The following is a 14451-nucleotide window of genomic DNA, read 5'->3' as shown; positions in this document are numbered from 1 at the left end:
CTGAGGAAAGTCCATGTTTGGTTTTGACTTTCAAAATATTCACTGAAAGTACTGAGCTCTGCTCTAACAAACTGCTTTCGTTGTAGTGGGAAAAATTACTTCCTCTGTGCCTCAGTAGGTCAGGAGAGACCAACAATTACTGGTTTCATTAGTAGGCTGGAGCCATGTAAACTTAATTTCCCTCATGACTGACGATGCGTTCCATGCTGTGCTGTGAGTGCGAGAGGAGGAACAGAGGAGTAATCCAGGGAGACTCAGTAGGGTGAAATGGGTTCTCAGTAAATCCTTTGTGGGCTCATCTCGTTCAAAAAGACCTATGGTTCGGATAAATACTCAGTTAAATGGCTTTCATTTCTATCTTGAATACTTTCCTAGCTGCACTTTGATGTTATGTGTCTGTCACAGTACAGGAAGGTGAGTGCCAGGGCTGTCACTGGGAAAGCCCAGTCACAAGGCCACGGGGAGAGTTTGTGCCATGCATAAGCAACGTTCACCAGGCAGGATCCAACTGGGGGAGCTTTTCCTGTTAGGACAGGGAACGGGTCACTCCTGGGCAATTCAGAACATAAATACAGCTTGCAGTAGAGATTAGTGCTGCACCCTTGCAAGCAAGCAGTTACTAGCACAGAGCAGTTGAACAGCAAAGCTAATCAGGAGTTCTGTTTAAGGGAATTTGGCAAGAGAGCAAATAATTCCCTTAAAAACATGGTAAGGGTTGTGTGCACACAGTGTTGTGTGCTTTGAGGGTTTCAGATGTTAGCAGGCACAGCTGAAGCGTCTGTAAAGCAGAAGCTGTGCATGCTGCCGCCTCTGCTGTGAGAACAGAGACAGCTTCCCATGATTCTAAGTAGAAAAGGTGCATTGAAGGCCTGGAAGTGGTCTTGGAGAAGAGAACTTGGTCTCTGCCAGCTTGTTGTCAGGCTGGGAAGGGAAGTTCATGAGCTGTTTCACCTTGAAGTGTGAAATACGAAGTGCCAGGGAGCTCTATCTAAACTTGAGAGTTCGTTATGTCAGTGGTGTTGTCTGAACATGACAGGAACCGCGCGACCGGGGAATGGACAGGAAATCCTACAGTCCCAAGGGACCAACCAGCATCCCCCACAGCAGACCAGAGTCCTCCAGCAGCTGCAGCAGGGAGACTGGAGACTGCAGCAGCTGCACCATCTACACCACCAGCAGCAGCAGCACCAGCAGCCTACCGTGCAGGATGCTTACGCTCAGCAGGTACACGTCCTGTCTGTCCAGCAAGCCTGGGGGACACACATAGCCCTTGTTAGTGACACACTGAATCCTGAGCCAGGCAAATGCTTGTGCTGTTGTTGCCTGGCCTTGGCCTGCTGGGAGAGGGGAAGGGTCCTGCCCCTTGGTTTGGCCCTCACTTTGCAGGTGCATAATGCTTATCCTAGGGAGTTGCTTTCTCTGTGCTGTCTTGTTTTTGCAGTTTGACCCTGAATCCCAGTTTGCTTTGAATCAGGACTGTGTGGCCAAAATGAAAATCCTGTCTATGTGTAAACATGCTTGGGGGAAGTGTTAGGAATTGCAGAGGTGATGATGGTTGTACATAGCCCAGCTCAGTAGGGGGTTCACTTTTTTCAGTTTTCCTTGGTCAGCTGAGAGCTGTTTTTTCTGCAGCTGTTCTGTCCACACAGATTTTTTGTGGATGCTGTGTATCCTCACACAGCCCAGTTTCTATACTGTCAAGTCTAGTTGCTTGAGTAGCATAGTGAATAATTCTAAACATAAGAGGAGACTAGCTAAATCAGACTAGAACTTTCAAATCACTCTCCAAGACACCTACCTCTATCCCTCTGTTTATCCCCTGTTGAGATGTGTTATTCTTTAAAGTGCAGCTGAATTATTATCCAGAAGGGCTTAGTGGTGGGAAACATGGCAGAAGCTGGGGTGTTACTTGCCCTGCCTTAGAAAAGGCAGTGCTGAATTAGTAGTCTAATTTTTTTTGTTAAACAAGCTGGTAATAACTAGGGGAGAAGGACAATGGAGAAGCTTCCAAACAGAGCCTCCTTCACACACAGGGACTGAGCTGCAGGCTGATTCTTGGTAATGAGATGCTTTACCTGATAAATGCCGCTGAGTCACAGAAGTGATGGTGTCATCGATGCTGCTGCTAAGGATCTTAATATTCATCAGGGAGGGATCATGACTTCTTAAAGATATTTTCTTTTCTATTACAGTATCAACAAGCAATGCACCAGCAGATGGTCCAACAGCAGCTGTTGATGCAGTCTGTGTACCAGCAGCAGCCTTCTCAGTATCCTGCCATGGTATGTCAGGAACGGAATGTAGATGGTGCAATCTCAAACTACCTGCTGTGTCTGTGTGTCGTGAAGATGCAGCAGGAGAAGTTTGGGGCTGTCTGTAATAAGACTATTTACCAGATCCACAGCTCAAGTTCAGCATCTAAAATGATACTCAGCTGTGGGGGAGAAAAAGCTAACCCAGACTTGGTTGCACAAGCTTATCTGGAGTTGCCCTTCTGTATTAGTAAGATAGAATGTATCCTAAACTTCATTAAGAAGGTATATACTAATTTGAAACATGCTTGGTGATTAAGACTTCCAGTAGTGACCACAGCAAGGAGTGTGTGTTAAACTACAGAGTGATAAGAGCTACGGTGGCACCGATTCCTGCCTGGCAAGATCTGTTTCTGAAAGCCAGGAGAATTGTCATGAGACTTTGGTTGCTGCTGTTTAAGAACAGAGCATGAGGAAAGCTGACTCCATGGTGCTGCAGTAGCACAGGGCTGGGTTGCAGTAATCCCAAAAGCCAAGTGGTGATCTGTTGGAAGAGAAAAACTGTGTCCTGGACAGGGTGGGATCTTGTCACTCATGTAACGGTCAGACCTGGCTGCTTGCTTCTGCTGGAGCTCCTGAGCTGCTCTGGAGTGCAGTGGCTGGTGGTGTGTGTGGCTGCAGGGCGGGTGGTGGTAGTTAGCAGGGGACAGGCCTGCTGGCCCACGTGGATTTAACGTGGTGGCTCTCTTGCTTAGGTGCAGCAGTACCAGCAGGCTCTCCTACAGCAGCAGATGCTCGCGCAGCAGCAGCAGCGGTCGCAGCAGGCGCAGTCTCCTGAATATATCCCCTCCCCACAAGATTTCTCACCAGCCTTAATCTCCTACCCTGGGTCGCTTGCGGTGCATGCTGGAACAGTGGTGGACTCTGCCTACCCTGCAAGCAGGCAAGTACTCTGACGGATGTACCTGAGGGTTGGTTATTGCTTAGTTGCTAATAGAGAGGAAGGCATTAGTTAAAATGGATGGGAAGTTGCTGTTTGGTGGTGAAGGATGTTTTGGGAGGAGGGTGGGACACTTACCTGGATGACAGATGGACTCGGTACAGCTTGCTGAAGAACCTGTCTTCCACTTGTTCACGAGCTTCTTCCAGGAACTGGCTTCTAACTGCTGTGCTTAGGGTGGTCAGGAGCTGGTGCTGCACAAGGTTATGGGCATGTTCAGGGTTCGCAAACACTCCCTTGAGAGGCTTTATAGTTGGCTTTTTATTTGCTAGGGCTTTTAACACTTGTGTCTGTTGATCAGTGGTCTGACTTAGGTATGTGATATGATGGAGCGCACCTCATCAGCGATGCGGTCCCTTTGCAGGGAGAGGCCTGTGCACTCAGCCTGGTTTAATAAAGTGCAATAATCAATGACTTTCCCATGGGTTCTTAAGAAAAACAACATGTAGAATAAAAAAACCCATTTTCTGATACTCAAGAGTTGCAGATTTGTCTTTTTTCATTATGTTATCAACTTGGTTATATACTGATGTATGTTCTGCTACACTGTGTTGGAAGAGAAGCCCTCTGCAGCTGTGGGGACACTGCAGTCTTCAGTGCAGTCTGTCTTACCACCAGCTTTCAGCTAAAGGCATGATGTAAATGTTTCAGGTGCCTTCGTCGCTCTTCACCTTTTCTAGGTTACAGGGCGGTGAAAGAGTATAAAACACCTTCTGCTGTAGGCTGGACCAGTGTGACATCCCACTGTGACCAGTTTGGCTTCATCTCACTGGTGGGGAGGTCTAACCGCTCACAGAGCGTGTTGTGCTCTGTACTTCAGTGCCCATATCTGGGATGTAGCAGTGGTACTGAGGTCAGGGCTGAGCCTCAGTGCTGGGTGCCAAGTCATCTCTGAAACACAGAGTGTCCCTTGGGCTCTGTGTGTGGGGCAGGAGATTCTCATCCTGCTGCGTAGCCCGGCCTCAGCGCTGCAGGTTCACAGGGGCTTGCAGTACAGGCACTACTCCTTGTGTTAAAGGCAGGGGGATGAGTCCCTTTTCCCTTAACGTGGGAAAAAGCACCTGAGCTGTCTGGAAGGAGTCCTTGCTCCTTTCTCTTGTCTTGAGGAGACGTTTCCAGGTGGACCTGGCCTGCAGGGCCTGGTGAGAAGCATAGAATACCCACTGAGCAGGCACTGCCTGCCTGAGTGCTTCTTTTCTAGTCAGCTTCAGACAGAGAAGCAGGAGGTGTAACTTGCTGAAAGTAAGCTGCTTTTTGAGGAAAATGAGGCAGTCTCCTGTGGCAACAGAGAAATGACCACAAGTGACATACAGGTCTTGTCCTTGCACACACATCCTGTTGATGGAGTCTGCTCCAGCTACCACTGAAACTGAAAAATGAAAGTCCAACGATTGTGTGCAGAAATGATGCAGTCAAACCACGTGTTTCAAGTGATCCATTTGCCTTAAATTAGCTCTTGGATGCTTCTGGGATAAGCTGTTAGTGTGTGTGTGTTATTCGTACGTGGTGTTTTGGCACAGTGAAGCATGTCATGTATTTCATTGCTGATACACAATCCTGTAACATTTCTCTTTATTTGCTGCCATGGGCTGCCACAGGTCAGGGATTCCTGATGCTGAAGCAATTGCCGGTTACCCAAAGCAGAGCATCAACAACCCACCTGATATGTCAGGCTGGAACCCGTTTGGAGAGGACAATTTTTCCAAGCTGACAGAGGAGGAGCTGCTGGACAGAGAGTTTGACCTGCTAAGATCAAGTAAGGGACGCTTGAAGGCTTATTTTGCTTCACAGTAGATGAGGGCTGTAGCTGCCCAGCAGTGCCAACACCTGTCTTGTTGAAGGGTCATGCAGTCCTTGCACAGAAAATTCTTTCTGAGCATTTGAGGGCAGAGTTGGGCCTGACTTCTTTCCTTCCTTCCCTTTTTGAGAATGTGGGCAATAGGAACTCGCTGTCTCAGGTTGGTACTTGCTGGCTCAAATACTGCAGAAGTGGTAATACCTTATCTCTTACATGCTGCTTGTGTCACCCTTGAACAGTAAAGGTATGTTGTCAGATGGGAAGAAAAGTTTGGCTGCTTGCTTAACTCCTTTCCAGCTTCTCTTGCACACCAGAGCAGAAGATTCTGTGGGTCTGATATGTCCTTTGAAAATGCCTGAAAGGAAACGATCTCTTACATTATGTTAATGTTTTGTAATGTCCTTCTCGATGAGTGGCTACATGTGAGGGCTGCTTTATTGTTCTGATATGGCAATAGTCGAATAAACTTTTTCCTCTTGAAGTCAGTCATCTCCATGGTTTTTACTTGGAGTTACCTCCTGTTCTGAATTGCTCAGCACATGCTCATTAGATGCTCTTACTAACACTGGTTTTGTCAAAGTGGGAGTTATCAGTGAGGCTTGTACGATGCAACAGTGTCAAAAAATAAATGGTGTGTTCCTTGCAATGAAAAACACAGTGAGGTTAAATTACAGGCAGCTGAAAACACCCTGTGCTGCCTTTGGTGTCTCTTTCTTCTTGAATTTCTGCGTCCTTAAATGTGGCTGAACAAGATGTGTTACCTGTTAATCTGTAAGTGCAGCGACTGCTGCTTTGGGGTGGTTTTGGGGGTGAAACTCTAGCTGATTGTTTGACTGGTATCCTGTGTTGATCAAATAAGACTCATTTTTCAGGTGGGGATGTAGCCTGCTGTGTTGTACAGGCAAGTGATGTACTGCGTGCTGGGGAAATGGATCATACACCCGCTGGAGAAACAGGCGTTCTCTCCGAGTCCGAGTTCAGACTTGGGAATCATTTAGCAGTAGCATTTAATATCTTTGGGCATGCTGCTCCCAAATGAGGCCTTAGAAGTCTTCTGAAGTTCTACTCTCTTGACTCTGGAGGAGGTTAGCGTGAGGCAACAGCTCAGCACAACGTTACCCACAGCCAGAATCTAACTGGCTGTTAGACTGCTGACTGCAGCTGCAGGTTTGATTCAAGCCTGGAGGTTGGTGGCCCTGCCTGTTGCAGGGGGCTGGAGCTCTGTGATCCTTGGGGTCCCTCCCAACCCAGACCAGGCTGGGATTCTGAGGTGGGTTTGGTTAAACTGTGTTTTGCTCACATAAGTACAGAAGGTAACATTAACCAAGGATGTACTTTAGGTGGCTGGAAAATGCTCTGAGAAACACGTTTGCCGGAGTAGCTCAGTAATCTGGTTACAGGGAAGTGGGACATCACAGAACTGCTCAGGTGGGAAAAGACCCAGACGTTAACCTGGTACTGTGAAGTCCGCAGCTAAACCTTAAACATCTCAACCGCTTCCCAGGGCAGCCTGTCCCAGACTTGCCAACCATTTCAGTGGAAATGCTGAGCTGAAGCCAAGGGACAGAGTAACATGGAGCTAAACGCCACTAATTGCTGTGTCCAAGTGTCCAGCAGAAGGAGCAGCAAACTGCTGCTCTAACTACCCAGTTTGTACAGGACACGTGTGAACATAGTCTGAAGCCTTTAAAGCCCAAATCTGCTGGGACACAGTTTTGGCTCCCTGCTCTGCAGAGAGAACGTGATCCACAGGAGAGCTGGATGTGGTAACAAGCTTGATAATGCTCCATCAGAGAAGTGAAGGTAACAGGGTTGTTCTGCTTCGTAAGGAGCAGCCTGAGGATTCTGTACTGGCTTGGATAGAGGGAATGTACAAAGGCCAAGGTGCTGCTCCTTGGTGGGTACCACACTGGATGGCAGGCTTGTTTGTGCCACAGCACCAGCACCTCTGCTAGAGGATAGCTGGAGGGGGAGCATTGCTGCCTTTAACCTCAGTGTATGTCTGTCTGTCTCAGACCTCAAAGACCATGTAACTTTCTCTCCTCATGTTAGGGATGTTGTGCCAAGGATGGTACAAGCTCACCTTGTGGTGTTAATGCCTTCACTACAGTCAAAGCTGAAATATTTGGTCTGGTGGTACTTTCTCAAGTTTGGGTGATTAATGAGAAAATGTGGGATTTTTTGTACAACAAAGGCTTATACCTATAAAATCGTCTTTAACTGTATATACTCTTCCTGGGATTTCCTCAGATATATTTTAACGATCAAGGCTTCATTCTTGCTGGATGAAGTTAACTCTAGTGAGAGAAAACTGCTGTTTACTGAGAAGTTGGGTTTTTTCCTGAGTTTTTGACTTCACTGTGAGTCATGTTGCCACCTAGAGGCAGGAGAATTGAAGGTACAGGGTTGGTTACAGGATTCTGTTACTAAGCTTGGTTCCTGCCCAGTACTGTGTAACTGTGTGCAGTGTTTGTGAGTTTGCCTTTTGTGATGTCATGTGGTGCTGAGGAGCGTTCAGAACATCAGCCCTTCCTTTCTGCTTCCAAAAGCCTGGTTTCTCTTGTTGACCTGATGCTTTATACAGAACTTAAAAATATTTTTCATTCTGGAAAGTACTTTCAGAGCCATTGTGTTCATGGTGGTGATACAGAAGTAGTTAAAAGTACACAGCCCTTGTTTGGTGCCCGAGGTGTCGTCAGGATTTGTCTGACAACAATTACCATCGTGTTTTTACCTTTAGTAGCTTGGTGTCACAGGGTGTGTAGGGATGGGTGCTGCTGTGGGGATCAGTCCCTCTTCATTTGGAGAGCTAACTTGAAATGAAATACCTGGCTTACATGTGGTGACAGTTTCCACAGTGAAAACACACCAGATGCTGCAAAACGTGTGATGAAGGGAGGTTTGTGACCCATGTGCCATCGAAGAGCAGTGGGACAGGGTCACAGGGTGGGTTCCTTGAGCCTGTTACACAGCTGCTTGTCTGTTGCTGTTCCTATCATGGGTATTGATGATCCTCCAGAAGCAGCAGGTGATGCTGAGATTCTGATGCTGTTGGGAAGAAAGAGTTGTCTGGGAACCCCTTTAACTGCTTCATAACCCGTGCAGAGTTGGGGGCCAGGAAGATGAGTCAGCTTTCTCCCTGGGAAAACATACCAGCACGGCTTTCACAATGAATCCAGCAGAGATTCTCGTAGTCCCAGGGCCATCCTGGTGCCAAAGCCTGCCAAGCCCTGCGCTGTCTCCTGAGCGGTATGTACCGTGTGAAGGAACTGACAGGGGTGAGCTGTGTCCCGTGCCAGGCTTGTGTGGTGTGAGTGCTGCTCCTACCTCAGCAAGTGCCCAGAGCGCCCTCTCCTGAGGAATCGTGACCTGTCACCTCGGTGGAAGCAGCTGGGTCCCCTGTGCAGGGTGTTTAAGTACCCGCACTCATCTGCAGCGGGCCTGCTGTGCCTTCTGGCAGCACTCTGGGCTCGTGGTTAACTCATGGTTATTCCCGTGGGGGGAAAAACCAGCAACCTCAGGCCTTGATCTGGAGGAGGCTGCATCTGAACCAACGTGATGTGGGAGACCGGGAGTCCCACTGAATGAGTCTGCGTGTGTGGAGTTGTCTCTTCTCTCGGACACACTGATAAAGAGCAGCAGAGCTCCTTACCAGGTGGATGAGTGGCTCTTGTGCCTCAGCTGGCTGGAGAAAAGACTTGTCCTTTCCCAGTAGCCTTGGATGAACTGACCCACTTCCACCTTTATTCTCCAGGGAAATGTGTCCCAGTACATGCGTGCCTCGGTGCCTTGGAGGGCTTGGCACCTTGTATTCACTCGCTTCACGTCACTTCCCTCGCATGCTTTGCGGTTCAGTCCATTTCGGTTTTGCTGCCCCTAGGCCAGCTGCTCTGAGTGAGAGATCAGATCATCATCTGGGGGCTTGAACTTGCAGAGTTTTGCATGCCAGCATTTGCAGGGACCCTCCAAAGGGTAGCTAAGGCTGCTGCACCCTTGAAAGTCACCGTAGAGTTCGATTGTCTGCAGACTGTGCAGCAGGTGACCGTTTGGCTCCGGAGGCAAGATGCTCTAGGGACAGGTGACATGATGAAAGCATCTCTCAGTCTGTGTTGGCAAAGCTGCAAGTTAAAGCTCACGTATTTCTTTAAACCCAAAAGTCAAACTCAACCAAATAAAACATCCCTTCAAAAAAACCCCACCATAAACCCAAACCCTTCCTCCCAAGGAGGGGAAGCACTGTGGGTGTGGCTGTTCAGCATCAAGTATGTACTGCTGCTGAATTGATGCTCAGCAGGTGTTTGTCTCCAGGGCTCAAAGCAGACTGTAGGACACACAGCTGCTGGTCTCTGGGTGTCTTAGTGAGTGTTGTCTGCAGCGTGGCTGTTGCTGTAGGATGGTTCTGCTCGGGTCGGTCAGTCTCTGCCAGGTTTGGGATGTACGTGTTGAGGTGAGAGCAGCTATTTAATCTCCCGCACTAGGAACCTGCAGCTGGAGTTGGGTTTGAAGTTGGGGTGCCTGTAATGTGATGACTCCCACTTGTGTCTCTTGGGAGAGTCTAGAGGTAGGTAAGGGAGAGACAATTCCTGTTACAGGTGCTTTTACAGAGCAGAACACTTGTCTGTGAAAAGTGGCATGTCATTCCAAACCTCCTGGGCTTGGAGCCAGGGTTAATACATGTCTGTTGAGAAGATCAGCTCACTGTCTGTCCCTGCTGACTGTCTCAGAGTCTCCTGGTTGCTCTAGTGAAGGGCTGATAGAAAATGAGCAGGGAGCCTGGTCTGTGGCTAGGGCACAGTCTGGCTGCACCTCTGCAGTGGCAGACTGGGGAGGAGATCATGCTGCAGCCAGAAGAGCAGCTGCTTGCTGTGAGAGGGGGAAAGCTGAATGCTTGTGGTATTGCTAAGTGGCTGACGGGCTGTGCTGGGCCCTCCTGAGGTGGTGGCTGGGCAGGGTGCTCTGCAGCTCCAGCTGGCAGCAATGTCAGAGTGAGGGCTTGGACGGATGGAAAAACCTTTATTTGACCATTCCAAGTGCTTCAGATCTTTGGCCCTGGCAAAGACATTCTGTATGGCTGTTGGACAGAGAGTCTTCAAAGGGCTGAGGGCCATACAGAGTGCACACTGCTTGTGTGCTCTTGGTGGGAGGGGGGATTAACAGCAGGTTTGTGTAGGTGAATGATCAAGCAGTATAAATTCAAGATACAGGATACCTGAAAAATGTGCACAACACCCTAAGGGAGAGGTTCCCTCTCCCCATGCAGTAGATATTCTGTGTAGCTGTAAGATCTGCCATTTTTATTTTACTTTATTTTTTGTTCTGTTTCACTTTGTTTTTTACAGACAGGCTGGTGGACAGGAGAGCATCTTCAGATAAGCATGTGGAGCCACATTCTGCTCCACAGAAAAGTCCTCCTGAAGATCCCTTTGGTTCTGTTCCTTTCATTTCTCACCCAGGCAAGTTACACCTGTAACATCACTACCTCTTAGATAAACCTGTACGTATGCACATAGAAACATGTATGTATGCATGGGTTAAGTGTGTACATCCCTTTCAGTGACCAAAGAATGAGAGCAGTGTTGAATGCTGTGTGACAATGGACAGGTTGAAGGGATTATTTATGTCGAGTGCCTCCAGAGTGTCTCCATGTCTGATTCCTGGTACTTGTATGGCATACAGACCATGCAGTGTGAAAGCCTCAGGCTGGTGCAGTGTCAGTCAGGTGCCCAGAACCAGAGCTGCTGCTGCTAAAGGCGGGGTGGTACTTGCCTGTAGTCGGCTTCCAACTCCTGGTGTCTCTTTAGCCCGTCTCTCCAGCTGAGTACAGACTGTACACTGCTGCTGCTGCACGTAATGCAGAGTTTTGGTGCAGAATGAATGAAAAAACAAAATACCTGATGTTATCTGTATGTTGGGGGGGTGTGGAGCATTCATTGTTGTGTTTCAGTTCACCTTTGGGTATTCTTGCTTTGGATGGGAGTAAAACCAACCTTGTACGTGGACGCTGGCTGTGAAACCCCATCATCCTGCACCTCAGTTGCCAGTTGTAACACTTGCTGCATCAGCACATCCTTAATTCTTTGGTACTTGTGGCAAAGTAAAGGCTACGTGACAGCTAAATGGTTAAAAGAGTTTGTTACTTACTGAGCTACTTAAATGCCCAAGGTTTTATTGAGAATGCTTGTGTGATAAAGGTGCCTTAGTGTGACTCCTCTCACATTGCTCAGCAGCTCAGGTAACGTGCCTTAAAATAAATCACTTGGGGTCAGCCTAAGTTGGCATCTGTTTCCCTTTGCTTTGTTCCTGACAATCACTGGCTGGGGCTGCTCGATGCTCACAAGTGCTCTTGTGTTAGACATGGCTGTGTGTTCTGACTGCTGAATTGTGACTTGCTGGGTTACCATGAGATGGAATGTTGATGTTATTGATACAGACTACCTAAAATAAAGAAGATTTACTCTTGTAAAAAGTGGCAGCTCCTGTTGAAGATGTGTTCTACTGTATTATCAACCTTTGAGTTGGAACTGTGGTCTTCTTCTGCTTCACTTTTTTTTCCCTCTGTAACATCAGTCTTGGGTTGATAAATGTCATTATATGTAGCTGAATAGTCACCCAGAATATTTAGTTTTGGAGGCTGAAGAGTTCTCTGCTGAAAGCAGCACTTGGCTGAATAGACTGATTCACTGATTCCTGATGCCTGCTGTGAGATAGCAGGAAGAAGCTGAAGATCGTGTATCATCTTTTGACTTCTTAAAGGCTTAACAAGGTCGTGGCGATCCAGCAAAATAAGTGCTATGGGGTATGTTTACGTGTATCTGGGAAGGTGATGCAAAGGAGAGGCAGAGGTTGCAACTGGAAACCTTTGCTCATCACTGGAAGGACTGTGGGGTGCTGTGAGGTGTGAGCCCTGGGATCTTCCCTGTGGAGCTGAGAGCACATTTCAGGTGGCTGCTGCTGCTGCAAAGATCACCAGGAAGGAGAACCTGGAAGGGATGGAGTAAGGCTGCTTGTGTGCTTATTGCTCTCAGGTGGGAGCGGAGAGCCAGGTCTCTGGTCACTTGGCAGGCTATGCAGAGGGCAAATAGCTCTGTGCAGCAAAGGGAGACATCCCTGGGTTCCTCCTGCTGCAGTCCATAGGCAGACAGTGTAGGAGTGCTCAGTGTCAGCTGTACTCCATGCGTATCCTGCTAACAGTGTTTTCAGGAGTGCTGTGTGCTGACCTGCTGTACACACTGTTTGGTGCCTGGATGCTTGTAGAAAATAGTAATGATGTAGGGCTTCAGGTGGCAGGAGAAGAAAACTGGCTTTAGACAATTCCAATGCTCATTCTGATAGAAACTGAACTGAACTTGATAGAGAGGAGGAAGCCCAGCTGAGCAGCCAGGATGAGCGTGCAGGACAGGCACTAACATGGGGAAAAGAGATTCTGGGTTTTGGGTGCTGAAACCCTGGATGGTGACAGAGGAACGACTGGCTCCTGCACTCAGTGTTGTGGAACAGGAGCTCCTGACTCCAGTGTGTGTTATCCAGCCTGCATTGTAACATCCTTTGCTAACATCAAGCTGAACGTTCAGAAGCAATTCTTGTTTTCTGCCAAGTCAAGAGGGGAATGTCACTAATGTTTTAGTTTGCTGTTGAGTTGTACTCAGTGGCCTTTAGCCCTCCTGTGGTTTTTTACACTAATGCTTTCTGGGTAAACTGGGTTAGATGGCCTTTTGCTTCCCTCAGCCTCATACTGGAACTCAGAAGTAATAAAACATTGGAGGTACCTCTCAGGATGATGCGGACAGACTGTGTGAGGAGTGGAGATGTTGGGAAACCGTGACTGGAATGTCTGCGAGCGCTGCCCTGAAGCTGTCAGCCTGGCATGGAGAACCTCAGGGAGCTGCCTTTGGGCCTGTCCTACTGGGTCGTGTCTGTTTAACGTTCTGCTGAGTGGCTGTGCAGCTCATCTGTCCTGTAGACTTGGTGCTGCTGTTTTCCTAGCGTACCTACAAAACCCCTCCCTGGGCACTGCACGTGTGGTCACTGTGTGGAGATGGGGAAATGAAGCAAGGGGCATTCTGTCCCAACTTCCATTTGACTTCCAGACCTCTTGCACTCCCAGACTTGCTGGTGTCTCAGAAGGACCATTACGGGTGCCTGGCTTGGAGTGACAGCGATGTCGGTGTGTGTGGGTCTGGCAGAGAGCTGCTGTGCTTTTCCTCTCCAAAAGGATTGGGTAATTTATTTATTTCTCCCAAGGCACAAATCAATCATGGTTGCCTTTCACCTTTTGTTCTTTTAATAACATGCTTCACCCTGTGGATTAATGCTTTGGAAGAATAGCTAAGCAATAAATGGGAACAGAAATGCTGTGTTCTTTTTTTGTTTGGTTTTTGTTTTGGTTTTGTTCTTGCAGATAAAGGTGGTAAGCAGTGTAAATCCCCGTTAGGATATTCAGCAGCTGCTGCTCTGGCTGTTGTCAGAGAAATAGTGCAGATTTAGTTGCAGCGTGCCCGTAATCCCTGGGCCTGGCATGTGGCAAAGCGTTCTGAAATGATGGTGGCAGTATGCTACCAATTCGCAGGAGCTTAAAGCCCTCCTGCCCTGCTCCCTCGCCACCCCCGCAGCGCCCCGAAATGATGACCCAGCAGAAGGCCTGTAATTACTGCCCTTGTTAGGGGGAATTCATCCTCTTACCATCGGATGTCTCAGAAAAGAACATCAGAACAGAAATTTCCTTGAAGATTGGGATCTTCTTATACGATTAAAGATGTTCCACCTGGCTCGCGTTCGAGCGAGGGACAATTGTCTCCTACAAGATGCAAACCTGATTAGAAGTGTAGTAATCTGGACAGGACATTGCAAACAGATGTTACCCAACGTTTCACAGCTCCTGCAGTAAATCTCTCCCCGGTCTGTGCAGCGGCGCCTGCTGAGGAGGCTGCGTGAAATCAACGTGACAGAACACTCTGGGTCTGGAAATCTGCTTTGCCAGAGCATTAAATTGTCATTAATGAGGGACTTTCCCTGCTGGGGCACGGAGTCTTTGCTGTGCTCTTTGTGCTTATCCAGCCTTCTGACTTCAGGGGTGAGAGGGGGAATGGTAGCATAGGAACACAAAATGTTCCTCTTGTGCTTAGAGCCTGGGGCTCTGGGGAGGATTCTTTGTCCCTTTGGTTTGGTTTTGCCATCAGTGTGCTGCAACTTTAGTCCTGGTACCAGGCAGAGAGTGAAGAAGATGCAGCAGAAGATGCACACAGACATGCTTTGTGCCATGAAGTTTGGAGCTGTTGCACCACGCAGGGTTTCATCCTCCCAGGGAGGGGGCTGAGTCACCCCCCGGGTGTGTTGAACAGATGGGCTGATGAGGTGCTCAGGGACATGGGTCAGTAGAGGATGGATATGGTTGGACTCGAGCT

At 48.4% G+C, this 14451-nt stretch overlaps 1 protein-coding gene across 1 annotated transcript in view; it reads left to right on the top strand.

Annotated features, from left to right (window-relative positions):
- Window positions 1–14451, top strand: part of BMP2K (BMP2 inducible kinase) — a gene marked incomplete at its 5' end in the record, with an annotated part of 51206 nt that overhangs the window by 31683 nt on the left and 5072 nt on the right. Inside the window, 5 exons of the mRNA XM_084266844.1 lie at window positions 1037–1224; window positions 2193–2282; window positions 3008–3195; window positions 4851–5008; window positions 10390–10503. Coding sequence (XP_084122970.1) covers window positions 1037–1224; window positions 2193–2282; window positions 3008–3195; window positions 4851–5008; window positions 10390–10503 — 738 coding nt within the window. The remainder of the gene's footprint in view (window positions 1–1036; window positions 1225–2192; window positions 2283–3007; window positions 3196–4850; window positions 5009–10389; window positions 10504–14451) is intronic.

The sequence above is a fragment of the Gallinula chloropus genome, assembly GCF_964237585.1.
Source record: "Gallinula chloropus genome assembly, chromosome: 7".
NCBI classification, from domain to species: Eukaryota; Metazoa; Chordata; class Aves; order Gruiformes; family Rallidae; genus Gallinula; species Gallinula chloropus.
The sequence above is the reverse complement of the archived record's forward strand: the minus strand, read 5'-3'. Positions and strand labels throughout refer to the sequence as shown.